Source organism: Callithrix jacchus, chromosome 12 (assembly GCF_049354715.1).
Source record: "Callithrix jacchus isolate 240 chromosome 12, calJac240_pri, whole genome shotgun sequence".
Classification (NCBI taxonomy): Eukaryota; Metazoa; Chordata; class Mammalia; order Primates; family Cebidae; genus Callithrix; species Callithrix jacchus.
This window is the reverse complement of record NC_133513.1, coordinates 120,724,230-120,736,834: the sequence shown is the minus strand read 5'-3', so window position 1 is coordinate 120,736,834 and position 12,605 is coordinate 120,724,230. Positions and strand designations below refer to the sequence as shown.

Sequence of the window (12,605 nt, the reverse complement as noted above, 5' to 3'; positions counted from 1 at the left end):
GAACACAGCCCTCCCAGTTACCCACATGCCCATGCCCCCCATCGCCCCTGGCCCCTGCACCTGCAATGCCTGACCTACACCTGAAGGTAAAGAACTTCTTTGTGCAAGCGCGGGTGACCACCCCCTGCAGCCTTCTCTCAGGCAGGGTACCCCCTTTCTGCCTGTTTTTACTCTGTCTAGATCAGGGGTCAACAAGCTTTTTGTGTGAAAGGCCAGACGGTAAACATTTTAGGTTTTGTGGATCATACGGTCTCTGTCACAACTACTCAAGGCCCCAGTTACAGTATCAGGAAAATAGCCTCAGGCGATAAGTAGGTGCACGGGCGTGGCCTTGTTCCAAAAGAACTGCATTTACATACAGGCAGGGGCAGGCCCGTGGTCTAGACTACATCCATGTCCTTCAACTTCTTCCCATTCCCACAGAGCTGGGATCCAGGGAGACTAGCCGGCCAGGGCCCCTCCACCGTCAAAGTGTCAAAGCTCCCTAGTCCTGATACTCTGATGTTTATGCCTAATTTCATCTTTTGGCCTGTAAGATCCCAGACCTTGTAAAAGGCACTGGAGGCCTGGGCGCAGACAAGCCCAACCTGGATAGGTCAGTGGGGGCTTCCTGGCTGTCTGGGGATGCCTGGGGATGCTGGCTGGGGCTCAGGCCTTGACTTTGCTGCAGTCTTCAGGGGCTGCCACTGGCTGCTGCTGCCTGGCCTTGGCTGGGCCAGTGCTGAGACTGCTCAGTCCCTGAGACCAGGGCCGTTTCTTGGCTTTGGCGACTGTTTGGAATTTCTAGCCTGTCCCAGGGTAGGGCAAGCTGGTGGGTCCCATGCCTTTTCGTAGTTTGTGAAGCCCCCCATGACAGCTGGGTCCACGATGCCGTTCAGGAGCATGGAGAGCGGGTTGATGGGCAGGCTGGGGTCGTCCAGGTGCTGCTGCACCATGCTGTTGATCTTGTCATTTGTCAGCTGCATGGTCTCGATGGCGTTCTCCAGGGGGCTAATTTCCACCTGCAAGGAAAGAGGAGAGCCTGACATCAGCCCCAAGGCTGCCTCTGCTTCCGGGGTCTCACCAGATGAGACACGTGTGCTCTGGGGCAGGCTTCCTGCTCCTCCATGCACCTTTCTTCCAAACAGAATGTTTGGGCAGCTGGGCATTTTATTAATATTTGTTCCCATACATGAAAATGCCAAAGGAACAAAGAAAGCGGCTGCGTGGCTCTGGGGGCGGGGACTGTGTGTGTGCACGTGGCTGTGCGCCTATGGGTCATCCCAGAAGACACACAGCCTTGAGTGGCGCTTCAACACTACCTGCTTCAGATCAGACACTTCCCATCGTGCTTTTGTTCTCTGCTTCTTGTGCAGAGAGAGAAGATGTTTGGGAATTTTGAGGAATCCAGGCCCGGGCAGCCTGCCCTACCTGTTTGGTTAGGGAGGTTGAGGGAGGTCAAGGGGGGGCCCTGCCATGGCACCACACACCAACGTGTGAAGGAAGAGTGATGACTGGGTGTGGTGGCTCATGCCTGCAATCCTAGCACTTTGGGAGGCTGAAGTGGGCAGATCACCTGAGGTCAGGAGTTCAAGACCGGCCTGGCCAACATCTCTACTAAAAATACAAAAATTAGCCAGGCATGGTGGTGCATCCCTGTAATCCCACCTACTTGGGAGGCTGAGGCAGGAGAATTACATGAACCCAGGAGGTAGAGGTTGCAGTGAGCTGAGATTATGCCACTGCACTCCAGCCTGGGCAACAGAGTAGAGAAAAAAAAAGGGGTGCTCACAGCCCCGTGGGGTTGGTAGGAAAAGGCTGCTTGGAGCACTCCAAGTCACCCTCACGGGCCTCATTTGCATTCATGCAGGAGGTGGGGGACTGACCATCTGTCCTCCTGGCTTCCCCTGCATGCCTCTAAGGGACCTCCACCCTCTTTCTCAGAGGACCCCATAGGACCTGGTCTGGCCGAATCCCAGCCCAGTGCTCTCCAGCTCAGCCTGAAAGTGCCAGGGCAACGTGGCTGGGTCTCAGGCAGGGGCCACAGCTGCCCTCAGGTCTTATGTGAATAGACCAAACCTCATCCCCATGCTGGGCTATGCGGACCATATCCCCGGGTGATCTCAGCAATAACGTTGCTCTTCCAAAGGAGGCATGACGGGCCCCACCCATGCCCAAGAGCCCTTGGTATATTCGTGTCCAGCTTTCTTCCTGCTGCAGCCTCCAGGGGACTGCCTAGGAGCTGGAGGTGGGGCAGAGCATAGATGAAGAGAACAGGTGACTTTGTCCATCAGCAGCCCTAGACTGGCACTCCTAGGTGGCTGCAGAGATAACAGTCTCTCTGCTCGCCAATGTGACTGTCCTTGCACCCACGGAGGGACAGCCTCAGGGAGACTGTGATGCACTGGGCGTGGCCAGCCACTGCACCCTTCTGAGAGGGCCCCTTGTCCTGTGTACTGGACTGCAGGCCTAGCCACGCTGTCCTGACCCCACATCTTGCTTTTCGAGGCCCCACGACATTTCATCCCAGGCACACAGCTTTGCCAAATGCACACTCAAGGACAGTGTTTCACCTGGACTGTTAACTCCCTGTTACTAATCTCATTTGCATTAAGGAAGAATCCTTTCCTATTTTTATCAACCAAGGTTAGCTGCTACCCTCATGGATATCCCACAGGGGTTGGTCCCAGGTGGCGCAAGGAGGGCCGCAGGGTTTGGTGCAAGGAGGGCCGCAGGGTTTGGCACAAGGAGGGCTGCAGGGTTTGGGAGCAGGACATCAGTCCTACTAGTCTGGGATTATCTGCCTTCCTGCCCTCTTAGTCAGGCCAAAATGGCCAGCGCAGCTGGAGAAGGAGCTGCATCCTCACGAAAGGTCAGGGCTCCCCTCTCCACCTCCCTAAGCTTCTACATCCAGCAGCCCGCTGGCTCGCAGGCCCCATGACAAAGGGCTCACGGGCAGAGGGTAGTTAAGAGGATCACTGCCTGTGTATGTGAAGGCCTGCTCTTCTGTGGTCTTTCACATGTACAGTGCCTGACCAGCTGCAAAGGACAAAGGGGGTACCTTTTTACCACCTGACACATAACTCCTACAGCCTTCTGTCAGGGACTGCCTGGCTATTAGGAGCACAGAAAGGGAACTCCAGAGCAGAAAGTGTCCCCAGGAGGGGTAGGCCAAGAGCCCTGGGTGCCTGAGCACAAGGAGGTGGCTCTGACTGTGGGCAACCTCTCAAAGAGAGCTGCTCATGCTCATGCTGCAGGCCAAGGAGAAGGCTGGGTGCTGGGCACACAGCTGGGCAGAGAGGTGCTGGGCACACAGCTGGGCAGGGAGGTGCTGGACACACAGCTGGGCAGAGAGGTGCTGGCCAGATCCTAGAGACAAATAATCAGGTGCTTCCGGGGGACTCATTGCAAATTAAATAGCAAGGGCCACCCGCCTCAGTGAGTTCTTGCCAGGTGAAAACAAAAGGCACTGAGACATATGAACAAAAATGTACATATTTCAATCAGATGTTATTATATTGCCAGTTGCCTTGGCCCTGACATTTCAATATTGTCAATAAATCTGCTGCCCAACTCTGGTTCATGTAAATGAAACTGTCCAATAGCTCACTGCAAATGTGAGTTTCATGTAAATGAAACTGTCCCATCTACAAAGTAAGGTTTAGCCTTGCTGAGAGCTGGAAAACATTATTTCTTTAAAAAAGGATCAGATGGGGTATATTCTCAGGCTATTTTTACTTGAAATGAGCAACGACTATTAATTAAGTTGTTTGTCATGTAAATGGCAACAAAACCATCAGAAAAAAATATCTTTTACAAAGTTTATGTAAATTGGAATTTGTCTTAAACTTTTCATTTGGTTAAGAGAAAGCACTGCCAAAACAGCCCAGCTATGACTGAATTTAAATATGTTGTAAGAAGAAATGAAATCTTTATTGTGGTTTTTTGAGAAGCTAGAGTTGATCATGATTATACAGCATTTCCACTAAAATATGGGTGGGCGAGGAGATACTGACGCTCTCAAGAACAGGTGGGGTGGTGACGTGACCTGGAGGGCCTGCACGCTGCCACAGGGACCACAGGGCAGAAGCAGGTGAAGAAGCTGTGGCAGACTGTATTGAGGAGGGCAACAGACAATTCTTTCGGGGTGAAAGCATCCTTACCATGAAAACAGACTTGACCTCAAACCACCTTAAAATTCCAGGTAGTTTATACGCAGTTGTGTATATGGTTCTCTCGATCCACATGTTCTGCAAAGGAAAAACACACACAACATGGGTTAGGAGAAGGACGTCAGCAGGTGGACGGCTCTGCCCTGAGGGGGATTTACAGAAATAACTCCACAGAAGTCACGTCCTTCAGCAGGACAGGATTTGTATCTGTGGTGCTCAGCGCAGGGCACCTGTGCCTTTAGGCAGCACCTGACAAGCCATGCGCTGCCTAACAGTCACTCAGGATACATCAAAGTAGCCCCTGTCCCCTAGCCAACACTGCCCACCTCTCTGGTATTTGGCAGTGAAAGTATACGAGGTGAGTGAGAAAGATGTGTATAAGTCCAGAACGAGCCCCTCTGGAGCAAATGGAATTTTAAGAAAGGCTCCAAAGAAGTCTTAGGTTAGCCACAGGGTTCAAAAGAAACTCAGAGAGACATCTTTGGCAGATAGGATTTAATCAAAATGACCTCTGATGTTCTGATATAATCAGCTGGTATTTTAAGCTTAAAATGTGTTGATGTAACTAATACGTGTTTACATGAGAACACAAAGATACGGAAACAGCAGGAGCAAAAACCGCCCTCTACCCTAAGCTGATAACCTACATGCTTTAGTATCTATTGTTCAAGACTTCTTACTAAGTATTAAAAAGTGTGTATATGCATATTTTAAATCAAAACATCATTTAACAATCTGTGTTCTTTGTAAAACAGTGTATTACATATTGCAGGAAACTGTTCTAAGCCAATGAATACAATTCTCCTACTCTTTAAGGATTGCACAAAAGGGGTCAACTGGAAATCCTACCCTACCCCTCTTTGGCTTACGACAATCTTCTGCCATTCCGATCTCGCTGCACTGCAGGGTCACTGAGCAGTCCGAGTCTATCAGTAGGAGTCCAGACATAAGCAGACAGGATAATGGAATGCCAGTAATTCCAGAAAATTGGGCCAAGTGCGGGGGCTCAAGACGGTCATTCCAGCACTTTGGGAGGCCAAGGCAGATGGATTGCCTGAGCTCAGGACTTTGAGACCGGCCCGGCTAATATGGCGAAACGCCATCTTTCCTAAAAACGCAAAATATAGCCGGACATGATGGCACGCGCCTGTAGTCTCAGCTACTCAGGAGGGTGTGGCACGAGAATCGCTTGAACCCAGGGGGTGGAGGTTGCAGTGAGCTGACATTACACCATTGCGCTCCAGCCTAGGCAACAGAGTGAGACTCCGTCTCAAAAAAATAAAAAATCCACAAAATTGGCTTGGATCTCGGAAAGCATTTATCCCAAACTTCTTAGGTTCCATAGGAGGAAAGGGAAGGACCTGGCTGCAGCTTCAGGAACACAGGCAAGGCCTCTGTCTTCTGGGCAGTGCTCCCTTTGCCCATGGGGACGGCTCCCTCAGGCTCTCGTCCTAGCAATGGAAGCAGGTCTGCCCTTCTCAGATCCTCCTCTGGACCAGATCTCCAGTGCTTTCTCTCAGGCCAGCATGCCCTGAGAGGGACCTCTGGGTTCCATCCTGGGCTTTATGGCCAACTCCTGCTGACGCAGGCCCTGCCTTGTCTCCCTCCCGGTCAGTGCCCTCACTCTCCAGCACATCAGTCACCCCTTGCCAGGTCTGCAGGTGCTGGGCCACGCCGCTCTACTCTCAGCCTGGTCGGCAGCTTCCCCAGTCCCCGCACTTGGAGCCAGGCTCCCTGCTGTAGGGACCAGAGCCTGGCTTCCCAGTACAGCAAAAGACTTTGCACTTATCTGGAAGCCTGAGGCTTTGTGAAGCATGTGAAGGCCCAAATCCTGCGGCTTCTGAACACTTTGTCCAAGTGCCCCGACCTAAATGGGGCCATTAGGGGATTTCAGGGCCATTTAGAAGCAGCGTAGTTTCTGAGGCTCAGCACAGCTCAAAATGTCAAGAGCTTCCGTTATTCTTAGCTCTGCACCCAACTGGCTGCGCACCCTTCAGCAGTTCACTTGACCTCCTTGTGTGTCTCTTTAGCGCCTAAGAGCATGTCTCCTTGCCAGATGGGAGAGGTGTGAGGAAAATTCAAGAACTCCCTACAAATCCCACAGTCAAGGGACTCCATATAAATACTAGCATTAGTGCTCATGAGGACAGTAACAGGTGCAAACCGCTCAGAAAGCCATGGCCCTTAGTGAGGATGTGCAGGTTGGTCGTGCCTGGGTGTCTGCCCTCACTGCTCCAGACAACAGACACTGCAATGACCAGTCCTGCAGGAGGCACAGAGCGCTGGCATTCACCAATAAATAGGGTCTTAATCTTGAAACAACCAGCCTGCTGGGACTGTGCAATCCCGCAGGTTTCACCCACTCCAAGATCCCTTGTGCTCCTTGGTGACACACAAGGAATCTGGCCTCAGGGCTGGAAGGACCTTCCCCATGGCTCTTAAGAGCTGAGAGAGGAGACTCACAGGTACTGCCCTGAGGATCCAATGACTGGGGGACCCCTGCGGGATTGGCAGGGAGATTGGGTGGACGCCACTCTTTACTTGAGGCAACGCTGCTGGAAGGGTTCCAAGCTTTGCTCTGGACAGGAGTAGGGTGCTAATTCACCTTTGACCTTTGAAGCCTTGATGCCTTCAGATGGCACACAAGAGAAGCCATTCTCAACAGAGCCGGTCCTCTTTGGCAGTCCCCAGGGCTCATGCCTCCTTGCAATATGGGCCTACATAGGGATTTCAGGAGGTTTCTCAGGCAAGATGGATAAACATGAACACTTTTTAAAACTATGGCTTATTTGATGCCTTTTCAACATGGATTCACTCGCTAGAGCCCAGGAGTTCAAGACCAGCCTGGGCAACATAGTGACCCCACATCTATACAAAAAAATGAATAAAAATACAAATGAATCCATGAAAGCAGTTAGTATGCAGAAATTTTAAAAGGCTCTAAAGATGTCTGTTGTTATTTCCACAACTCTGATGCTGTGGTTTGCAACAGGGGGAAGATATTTTATTTTTTATTTTGTAATGTCTGGAAACCGTTTCGTGTTTTTAGTTGGAGTTTCACTCTTGTTGCCCAAGCTGGAGCACAGTGTTGCAACTTCGCTCACTGCAACCTCTGACTCCTGGTTCAAGTGATTCTCCCACCTCAGCCTCCCGACAGCTGGGATTACAGGCATACACCACCACACCCAGCTAATTTTGTGTTTTTAGTAGAGACAGGGTTTTACCATGTTGGTCAGGCTGGTCTTGAACTCCTGACCTCATGTGATCCACCTGCCTCAGCCTCCCAAAGTGCTGGGATTACAGGTGCGAGCCACCATGCCCGGCCTGGAAACCTTTTATGATCGCTTATTCCAATGGGGGTGGTGGCACTGGCACCTGGTAGGCAGAGTTTGGGATGCTGCCAAACATCCTTTGACACATAGGATGGTCCCTACGTCAGGGAACAACCCGGTCCGTATGGCCAGTAGTGCTGGGGTCAAGCCTGCAGTTGTGTGTTGCGCTCTAGTGAAGCTGAGGTGCTGGATACCGGATAAGGAGTGAGCATCTGGTCCAGACGCAGTTCATCTGCTGACTGCTGTGTCACCTGCAGAAGGCCACATCAGCACCCAGCACCTCAGTTCTCAGTGGGTCCATTTGTAACTAGAGATAATGGGCGCCAGCTCTCGCACCTGGGGAAGACCAACTCAGATCCACGCAGGAGGAAAGGCAGTGCGATATTCATATGGGAGCAGCGGCATTCGGACAGCATAGTCACCTTATTAAAAACTCAGTGACCTTAGTCATATTGTTAGTGAAGTGGCAATTCATTTTTCTGACTTTGGAGGGGGTAAAAGATTAGGATTTCTGCACATATTATACAAAGACATTTAATACTGTCCTATGGCTGCCTCTGAGGCCATACTTCTCTCCTAGCAGTTCTATTGGTGGTAGAATGAGATTTTTTGTTTGTTTGTTTGTTTGTTTTACCGCAAATTCATTGTCTGGGTTTTTCTCTCCTTTTCGGATTGGCCGAGAATATTCAAATCGCTGCACCTCGTTCACCCTGTAAAAACTGTACAGAGACAGATCATTACACATTTAACCCGGCAAACAGCCAATTTGCTTTTGGACACAGGGTCTGGCCTCAGAATATGTCACTGCATCCTATAAAATGCCCCTAACCTTGACCTGAAGCTATCACCGTGGCCTCCTCTCCCAGCCAGGGAGATGTTGGCAGGTGGAAAAATTAACCTGAGTTTTTACCTCTTCCCTATTCCTATCAACCCTCGAGGGAGAAGAGAAGCTGAATAAGAGTGAAATGAGCAAACACAGAGGAAAGGTGAGGCGAAGGAGACAGCAAAAAGGCTTTTGTGTTCAATGTATGTGTTAAAGTATTATATACTTTAGCTTCAGATCTACAAAGTACAGATTTTGCAACCACCCCGAGTGACACGCATGAAATGTAAATAACCTGCCTCCCTGGTGTGGGTGGGAGGCAGGCTTTCCATGTGCAGCGTGCACAGGGGCAGGTGTGGAGAGACAGATTTCCCTCCTTCACTGAAATGCATGCAGGCTTCCACAGCAAAAAAACTACTGCCTCTGAGAATGCTCTAGGCTTCACTATTTGCTTATTTCCTGTGGGAAAAAAAATGTTGCAACCCTTGTCGTTTGTAGGGACATGGATGAATCTGGAGAACGTCATCCTCAGCAAACTGACACAAGAACAGAAAATGAAACACCGCATATTCTCACTCATAGGCGGGTGATGAAAAATGAGAACACATGGACACAGAAAGGGGAGTACTAAACACTGGGGTCTATTGGGGGGAAAAGGGGAGGGCCAGTGGGAGGGGGAGGTGGGGAGGGATAGCCTGGGGAGAAATGCCAAATGTGGGTGAAGGGGAGAAGGAAAGAAAAGCACACTGCCATGTGTGTTCCTACGCAACTGTCTTGCATGCTCTGCTCATGTACCCCCAAAACCTAAAATCCAATTAAAAATTAAAAAAAAAAATGCATGCCTCATGAAAGCAATCATTTGTAAATGAACAGGGTCCCGGTTTATTTCCCATTATTGCTGAAGAAAGGTCAAAGAAACGATGAAAGGTTAAAGCAACCACCAAAGTCCAGGCAGCAAAATGAAGCAGACCCTAAGGAATATGAGGTCATCAAAGAGATTAATATTTTCACCAGAACATGAATCGCACAGAACAGAGAAGTCTTAATATGAGACGCACCTGCTGAAGCAGGTCTTTCTATGCCATTGCAGTTCAATGGAGAGGCAGGAAATCTCATTCAAATCCGGAGAGTTGACTCGAGAGGTTTAAAAGCCCCCTAAAAATCCTGCATTATGTAATTGCTGTGAAGGCTTCTCCTGTGTGTCACCAGGAGTAAGTGTGCAAATTCCATTTCCCGCCTTCTAAAATGCAAACACTCAGGCCAAACCCAAACGTGTGGACTCGGCTTTGCTGGGAACGGGCAGGACTTGGGCCCTGCTGTAAAGCTCCCTAGGGGATTGTACCCCGCAGGGTACAATCTGTACGTCTGTAAAGGAGACCAGAGGGCCGCCGCTGCCAGCTAAGGCTTTTCCCATCAGCTGACTTTGGGAAAGGAATGCACGCTCCCAGCACATGGATTAACACCTCCTTTCACTTTTTTGGGTGCTGAAAATAATTACCTTCCCTTGCTCTTCAAAGAAGACAGAAAGAGCATTTGGGAAGCAAATCAAAGACTAAAATCCATCCTTTAAAAGGTGGAATTATCAGCAAGAGATCTGTACACAGCCTCTTACAGCCCTCATTTGGGTAAGAAAAACGGGATGATTACCTTACAATCTGCTCTGACACAGGCCTGTGAAACTTAGGAGGCAGATCGAGTTTGGGCTTTACTGTGAAGCACTGAATATCTGGAATAAGGGGTTAAGGATCACTGAGGCAGCGCAGACAGCAGCCATGAGAGAGACCTCCCACACCACACCCAACTGCCCCAGTGAATGGCGTCACCCTGGTTTCGCGGTCCATACGGTTTCTTAAAGGATACACTGGCCAGGAGAGTTTTTAATGTCTTCACCTGGTGGAGATGTTGTCTTCATTTTCTCAGCATTTGGAAACTGAGTTAATAGCCGAGCCTCAAAATCTTCCCGGCGCTCATACTCTTTCCCTCGGTAAATGAAAACTTTTCCCTGAAAAGGGCAACATTCATTTAATAACAGCACAGAGAAAGGGCCAGGAAGAGTTTGCATGCAATGCACCGGTCTTAAAATATGCTTGACGGGTTCTTACAAAATGTCATTGAATTTAAGAACAAGTTGCAATTTTTTTTTAACGTGTATTGGCTTTGTTAATGAAGAACACATGGTCACAAGGCATCGGAGTTAATTCTGTTTTTAACAGGCACTGAACACTGCGTTACTAAAATCTGTGATATGTTTTAGTCTTGACAGTAACAAGTGATTTTAAAACTAGATGAAAAACCAAATGAGCAGGCAGAGCCCCACGGTGGAATGGGCATGAAATGGTTAGAAGGGGTTCAGGCGGCCGGGGCAAGAGGAGAATGATGTTCGTGGTTTTTCTTGTTTCTGTTTTCTTTTCAGATAGGCCCTAATTAAGTTGTTTTCATTCTGCCATAAAAAATTTAAGAGAGGGGCTGGGCACGGTGGCTCACGCCTGTAATCCCAGCACTTTGGGAGGCTGAGGCGGGTGGATCACGATGTCAAAACATTGAGACCATCCTGGTCAACATGGTGAAACCCTGTCTCTACTAAAAATACAAAAAAATTAGCTGGGCATGGTGGCACATGCCTGTAATCCCAGCTACTCGGGAGGCTGAGGCAGGAGAATTGCCTGAACCCAGGAGGCAGAGGTTGCGGTGAGCCGAGATCGCGCCATTGCACTCCAGCCTGGGTAACAAGAGCGAAACTCCGTCTCAAAAAAAAAATTTAAGAGAGCATGAGCTAAGGTATGCCCTCAGTGCCTGAGCATGGCCACCCCGTGCTGACTCCTGTGAGACACAGCCAAGTGGTGAGCAGAACACGAGGGGCAGGGATGCAGACCAAAGCATCCCTGCTAAGTACTCAGAGGACTAAGTCCCTGGGCTCCCCCGGGTGAGTGATGAGATGGTCGGAGAGCAGGACTTTCCTTCCTGCATTCAGAGCAGTCGTGCAGATCATTATTCATCAACACGTGTCAAGGTGAAATATACAGAGCTCTTCTTCGAAGGGCTAGGTTTGGTCCATCTCAAGTGGCACTTCTGTCACCTCCATAAATTCCAAGTTGGAGAGTCAGTCCACTGGGGTTGTTATAGACGGCTGGACTAGGCAGCTTGCGGGGCGGAGGGGAGTTAAGCAGGTAAACATTCTTCCTTCCACAAGGCTGTCTTGTTGGGGTCATTTCTACCTAAGTGTGACACAGTCCTCTGTAAATATACCTGTAAGGAACGTTCTTTTGCAAGATAGAACAGGTCTGCAGTTTTTCCCAAATTCAACACAGCTGTTTTGAGTGTCAATGGAGTCGCACAAATGGGCCAATGAATGCCTAGTGTAATGCTGCTGCTGGTTCTGGAAGCCTCTGCCTTCCCCCACCCACCCTGTCCCATCTAGAGACTGAAATGAAACTGCCACAAGAAGAAGACCATGGCCGGGCGCGGTCACTCAAGCCTGTAATCCCAGCACTTTGGGAGGCCGAGGCGGGTGGATCACGAGGTCATGAGATCGAGACCATCCTGGTCAAAATGGTGAAACCCCATCTCTACTAAAGATACAAAAAATTAGCTGGGCATGGTGGTGCGTGCCTGTAATCCCAGCTACTCGGGAGGCTGAGGCAGGAGAATTGCCTGAACCCAGGAGGCGGAGGCTGCAGTGAGCCGAGATTGCGCCACTGCACTCAAGCCTGGGTAACAAGAGCGAAACTCCGTCTCTTAAAAAAAAAAAAAAAAAAAAGGAAGAAGAAGAAGACCATGAGCAGGGGGGCCACGGGGGCACAAGAGACAGAAGTCTGGGGCGTAATGCTTTCCAGGATGGGACATGTTTGCAGCGGTGCCTCTGTTCTTCCATCAGGGGACACTAGGGAAGAACCTCCAGGCTGAGTGGTCCCAAATCAGCTGCAGCCTTGCCCCATCTGCTGTCATTCCTGGACAGGTGCCAGAGAGGAAGCCCAACAGAGACAGAGGCAGACAGAGAGGGCTGCATTTTGCTGCTTATTTTCACACTTATCTCCTACAGACAAAGATTGAAGTCAAATTACAGTTTGTGTTACTCATGGAGTTTCAAAAGGGTTGAGAGCGATTCTGTGACACCCAATCAACTGACTTCTGCTGTGGTCTGAGTGTTTGCAGCCTCCAAAATGCAGACATGGAAACCCAGTCACCAAGGTGATGGTACTAGAAGGCAGGGCCTTTGGATTAGGTCTGGAGGGCTCCACCCCTGTGAAAGCGATCAGTGCCTTAGAAAAGAGGCCCCAGAGAGCCGCCTGCCCTTTCCAT

General features: G+C 49.9%; 1 protein-coding gene across 4 annotated transcripts in view; it reads right to left on the bottom strand.

Moving 5' to 3' along the window:
• DOCK1 (dedicator of cytokinesis 1) overlaps positions 1-12,605 on the bottom strand; it is a 543,687-nt gene that overhangs the window by 33,887 nt on the left and 497,195 nt on the right. For all 4 annotated transcript variants that reach the window (XM_035269471.3, XM_035269473.3, XM_035269472.3 and 1 more), the window contains exons 41-45: positions 10,167-10,308; positions 9,954-10,032; positions 8,118-8,202; positions 4,143-4,229; positions 825-1,001 (exon numbers count right to left, since the gene is read on the bottom strand). In XM_035269471.3, the coding sequence (XP_035125362.1) occupies positions 825-1,001; positions 4,143-4,229; positions 8,118-8,202; positions 9,954-10,032; positions 10,167-10,308 (570 nt within the window). The remainder of the gene's footprint in view (positions 1-824; positions 1,002-4,142; positions 4,230-8,117; positions 8,203-9,953; positions 10,033-10,166; positions 10,309-12,605) is intronic.